Source organism: Diceros bicornis, chromosome 30, assembly GCF_020826845.1.
Source record: "Diceros bicornis minor isolate mBicDic1 chromosome 30, mDicBic1.mat.cur, whole genome shotgun sequence".
Taxonomy (NCBI): domain Eukaryota; kingdom Metazoa; phylum Chordata; class Mammalia; order Perissodactyla; family Rhinocerotidae; genus Diceros; species Diceros bicornis.
The window spans coordinates 13,821,097-13,826,241 of record NC_080769.1 but is presented as its reverse complement, the minus strand read 5'-3'; the positions used below and the strand labels follow the sequence as shown (position 1 = coordinate 13,826,241).

General features: G+C 63.7%; 1 protein-coding gene across 1 annotated transcript; it reads left to right on the top strand.

The window, feature by feature from the left end:
- Positions 1 to 1,709: 1,709 nt before the first annotated feature.
- LOC131394237 (PHD finger protein 21B-like) lies at positions 1,710 to 3,254 on the top strand. Its single transcript, XM_058525455.1, has 2 exons — positions 1,710 to 2,146; positions 2,952 to 3,254. The coding sequence occupies exons 1-2, from the start codon at positions 2,093 to 2,095 to the stop codon at positions 3,252 to 3,254; spliced, it is 357 nt and encodes a 118-aa protein (XP_058381438.1). The 5' UTR covers positions 1,710 to 2,092.
- The last annotated feature ends 1,891 nt before the right edge of the window (positions 3,255 to 5,145 follow it).

Below are 5,145 nucleotides of genomic sequence, written 5' to 3'. Positions count from 1 at the left end.
GAATTAGGTGGCTGTGAAAGCAATAGAGGGGCATGTAGATGATCACGACTGTAACCCGAATTAATTACAGAAACTTGCAGACAACACTGTAACATCTCTACAGTGTGAGCCGCTCTCCTCCAGCCAGCCTCTGCCTGAGTCTGTGTGAGTCATGGACGACCCGAATATCCTCTCTGTTGATTTAATTACATACATGGCCAAGGAAATTATTATGAATTTTTACCAAAAAGCCAGTGACATTTACAGAGACTACAGTAGGAATCCTCTTGCACGCTCTCTCTCTCTGGCTCTCCAAACACTGGTCCCCTGGGCAGTCCACTTTACCAGACTGGTGTCCAGGCCAGCAAAGCACTAAGTACGGGGGACACCATCCTGAGTTGGGCTGAAGCCGGAGTGGAAGGAGCCAGAGCCTCCTCAGGGCACCCAGAATCACCCTTCAGTTTTGCATTTGGTGAGCCCTGCTTCCTCCTGGTTTGTGCTAGACCAAACTGATCATGACCACTTAGAACATGTGTTAGTTTTACTCTGATAACAAAGCTCACAAATTAACCAGCGATCCCTTGCTGAGTGCTTCCTAAAGTCTGGGTGCTGGGGTCAGGGATGAGAGCCCCCGGTGTTTGAGGGGTCCCAACAGACAAACACATAAGTCGCTGTGGCAAATGCCCTAATAGAGGCCAGAACAACATTGGAGTCCTCACCTGAAAAAAAAATGCCAACAACTTCTGCTGACAACAGAAGTAATGTGCGGCATGTTGGCACGTGTTGAAAGGGGCCTTTGTGGATTGTGTGTGCCTGGGTAATTTTTGTGCTGTGGAGGAAGATGAAGTTATAATGACTTATCAGTTTAAACGTTTACTTCGAAATAAGATCGCACCGTTTCTCTCCAGCATCTTTCAAACATACCAGCACTTTACCAATGCTACTGGAGCAGAAAGCATTCCGACCTTAATTGACGAGGGTGGTGACTCCACTTCGGTAACATCGACTCGGAGACATTAACCTCCTGGCTGCGGGGCTGGGAGTTTTGAAATGCGATCTCCGCAGCTGTAGTTATAATCGTTTTATGTCACATTGACCGGGCACGTTTACAATTTTTAACAACTGTCTTAAAAAGTCCAGTGACATCTGTTGAGAGTTTAATTGTGAATGTAAAAAAAAAAATCCTTAAAGGAACAGTCAAGAGATCGGTTTTCGCACTGTTGAAACAACACGGTGGCCATGAGGCGGTGGGGAATCTGCAGACAGGACTCATTTCATCTCCCAAGTCGCAGCGCTAGGGCACAGGGAGGCAGGAGGGGATGCAGGCAATTGAAATAAAGTGGAAGGGGGAGAGGGAGAAGGGAAAAGAGGGAGCAGCGAGAGCCAGAGCAGAAATGGAACAATGGACGTTTTTCCCTCCACCGGAAAGTATTTATAACCCGAGATTAGGCCGGGCGCCCCGCTTTCCCCGGGTTTGGCTGGGGAGGGGGCGGAGGGAGGAGGAGCGCCCGGCCGGAGCGGCCCCGGGCTGGCCGCCCCCAGCGGCGGGCCGGCGAGTTTGCGCCCCTCCGCGCGGCCGCTTTTGTTCTCCGCTCGGGGCGCCGGGCCGTGGCGGGGCGGCAGTGCGCACGCGCGCGCGGGGCGGGGGCGGGGCGGGCGGCGGGCTCCGGCACCGCCCCCCGCCGCCCCGGCCCGCTCCATCCGGGCACTGCCGAATTAGCATCGAGCCGAAGCACAACTTTGCCGAGGCCCAGCGAGATCCAGGCGCGCGCGCCGGAGGAAATATAGTCCCTGCCGGCGGGCGGCGGCGGGCGGGCGCGCGCGGGGCTGCGCGGGGCTCCCGGCGCCGGGGGGCCATGCGCCGGGCCGCGCCGGCAGCCCGGGGACCCGGCGCAACTTGCCGGGCAGCCTGAGGAGTTGGGCGGCCGCGGCGCCCGGCCGCCTTTCTTCCCCCTCGCCAGACCCCCCTCCCTTTCGGCCGTGGGGGAGTGGGCTCGCGGCCCCCCGGCCCGGAGACCCGGTGCGCGCCCGCCCGCTCCCGCCCCCGCGGAGCCGCGCAACTTCCCGGGAGCCGGGGCCAAAGTGAGCGAAAAGTGCTGCCCAAGTTCCCGGGATGGAGCTGCAGAGCCGGCCCGAGGCGCTCGCCGTGGAACTCGCGCGCCACCAGGTAGGCGGTGGGGGCCCCAGGGACCCGAGCCCGGCGTCCTCTTCCTCGTCGCAGGATCTGCATGGCTGGAGGTGTCGGGAGGGGGCCCCTCCTCGAGCCTGCCTCGGGGTGGGAGGACTGTGCACACGCACGGACCGCCTCTGCGCTCCCCCTCCGCCCCCCTCTCCTGCAATCCTGCACAGTTTGGGGGTCGGGGGCCCGTGGGACCAGAGCCCGGCGTCTTCTCATTCTCGACGCAGGGTCTGCAGGGCTGAGGGTGCCGGGAGGGGACCCCTTCGTGAGCCTGCCCCGGGGTGTGCGTGTGAGTGTGTGCGCCGACCCCCTCCGGCCCCCGTGCAATCCTGCACAGTTTGCAAAAGTAGTTTTGGCGATGGTTGCTCGGGCGAGCGGCGGCGCGGCGGCCGGAGCCCGAGCGGTATTGCGGCGTGCGCGCGCGTGTGTGTTGGGGAGATTAGGACGCGACTTGAGTATTTATGAGCTTTGCTCGACACGGACTCGCCGTGTTTACTTGGCTCTTTGTTCCTCCCCCCTCCCCCGGCACACACTCACACTCACACTCACTCGCACACGCACCCCGGCCTGCAGACTTGCACGGCTCGGGCCCCGCCCCGCCCCGCGAGCTGCCCCGATGAGGCGGCAGCCACAGGTAAGCGGCCCCGCGCGGCGCTGCCCGGCCGCCGCGCGTGCGGGACGCGGCCGGGAACTTGGGGCGCGCTGCGTGCGGGGGGCTGCGGCCCGCGGGCTGCCCGGCGCACTGGAGCCCCCGGGGCCGCCGGCCTGAGCCCGCTCCTCCGTGTTTCCGCAGAACGGCGACCTCAAGAAGCAGCTCCACGAGAGGCAGCCGCGGATCGCCGCGCTCAGCGACAAACAAGTAAGCGAGCTGGAGCTGTCCCCCACCCCGCGCTGCGGGACGAGGGTCGCCGGGCACTGGGGCGGCACCCTACAAAGTGCCGGCCTCGGCGCCGCACGCTCAGACTCCCAAACGAGTCTGTCTCCAGCCTCAGAGCTACCCGCCCCTCCTTTTCTGGAAAGAAAGAGCCGGGTTCTCGGAGGCCGAGCGGGGAGCGCGCGGCTCCGGCAGTGGTCGAAGGAGAGAGGCTGCGCTTAAAAGGCGGCGAGCAGCCCGGCGTCCATTTTGAGTTGGTGGACATGTTTTTGGCATGTGGAAATTTCTCCCGGCTCCATGTCCCCCCTTCACGCCGGTGTGAGGCTGGGGGTAGACAGAGGGTGGCGGTAATTCGGGCCTGGACACCAAACTCCTTGGAAGCGGTTTCTGGGTTCCATTGCAAATCTTATTTAAAGAATCGTTCTTCTGGGCTCGCCCCTCCCCTCCGCTTCTCCAGCATCACTTTTTATTCTTGGAACCTGACGCCAGCTCCCGGGAACAAAAGAAGGGCGCCCCCAGGACCCCCCAGTTCTGCCCCAGCTTTGATCTCCGCGCGTCAGGTGTCGATTGGGACACACCGGAGGCTCCTCGCGGTGGGGGGCCCGGCCGCCGACCCCCCTCCGGGCCCCTCGGGGAGGAAAAGTTGTCCATTGTGACTTAGTTGCGCTGAGCTGAGCGCTCGGGGTTTCAGCACCACGAACAGATGCCGCCGCCGGAGCGCGGCCGGCCGCGCTCCCCCGCCCCTCCCTGCCCCCCTCCCTGCACACACGCCCCCGCCCCCCCCGCCCCTCCCCCGCGCCCCTCCCCGCACACGCACTCCCGCCCCCCTCCCCGCACACGCGCTCCCGCCTCTCTCCCGCGCCGCCCCCCTCCCCGCACACGCGCCCCCGCCCCTCTCCCGCGCCGCCTCCCCTCCCGCGCGCCGCCTCCCGAGCCGAGAACTTTGAGCGGCGCAGCCAGTGGCGCTCTCGGGGCTCCGAGGCGGGCGGGGGCGCCGGCGCCCGCCCCGCGGGCCCCTCCCCTCCCCGCGCCCGCCCCGCGGGCCCCTCCCCTCCCCGCGCCCGCCCTGCGGGCCCGCCGGCCGTCGATCGCGCTTCCTTCGGAATGCCGGCCGCCGTGAGCACCAAACTTGGACAGCGCCCGCCCCGCCCCGCCCCGGCCGCGGAGCAGGTCCCCTTCCTGCTCCCCAGCTCCGGGCCGGGCGGCCGGATCCGGTGCCCCCTCCACGGAGGACTTCTCGGAGCGGGGGAGACGAGATTGGCGGGGGTGGCGGCGACCCTGGAGAGGAGAACTGGCAGGCCGGGTGTCCTCGTGGAGTCTTTCAAGTTGAAAAGTGGTGGGAGGGGGCGTGCGGGAGAGGAGGGGGCCGGGGTTGCGGAAGGAAAGAGGGCTGTTCCCGCGGGCCCGCGCCTGGCCGGGGCGCCTGCCTGGACTCGCGTTGACCCCTCTCTGGCGGTGCCGCGGCCCCCTCCCCGGCCGCGCGCGCCCCCGGCCAGGAGTGGAAGCTTCCATTCCCGCCGCAGGGGGCCCGGCGCGCGCCCCCGGCCAGGAGTGGAAGCTTCCATTCCCGCCGCAGGGGGCCCGGCGCGCGGCCCCGGCCAGGAGTGGAAGCTTCCATTCCCGCCGCAGGGGGCCTGGCGCGCGGCCCCGGCGAAGTCGGGGAGTTCGCGGGGGGAGGGGACCAGGCCCGGCGTTACCATTTTGATTGCTTTGATGCCATTTTTGGAGGGGGAGGGGTTGGAAGAGCACAAAGGTGTTTAATCACTGTGTAGAATCAAATCAGATACTTTCTTTAAAAAAAAACCCACCGCTACATCTGGTACAGTGTGATAGCTGAGGGTTACTAAGCCCTTTTTTTTTGCTCGGAGTAGAAGATTTAAAAGAGAGAGAGCAAATCCAATAATCCAGCAGCTTTTATTGCAACAATGTCTCTCTGTGTGTGCTTCCACGTAGCAATAGTTTCGCTGTTTGTAGTGGCTTTCCGGAGCTTAGGTTTGATCATTTCTTCTGTATTGTAGCAACTATTTCAAGGCTATTTAAATTTTTATGATGATAGTAAATGAGTAGCTATTTATTATCTGGCAGGCTGGAATTTAGATGAGGCTGAGAAACA

Excerpts from the sequence above, each read along its gene's own strand:
- LOC131394237 (XM_058525455.1), top strand. The coding sequence starts at position 2,093 with ATGGAGCTGCAGAGCCGGCCCGAGGCGCTCGCCGTGGAACTCGCGCGC. Across the intron at positions 2,147-2,951 it reads TGGAACTCGCGCGCCACCAG|AACGGCGACCTCAAGAAGCA; the intron begins GTAGGCGGTGGG and ends GTGTTTCCGCAG.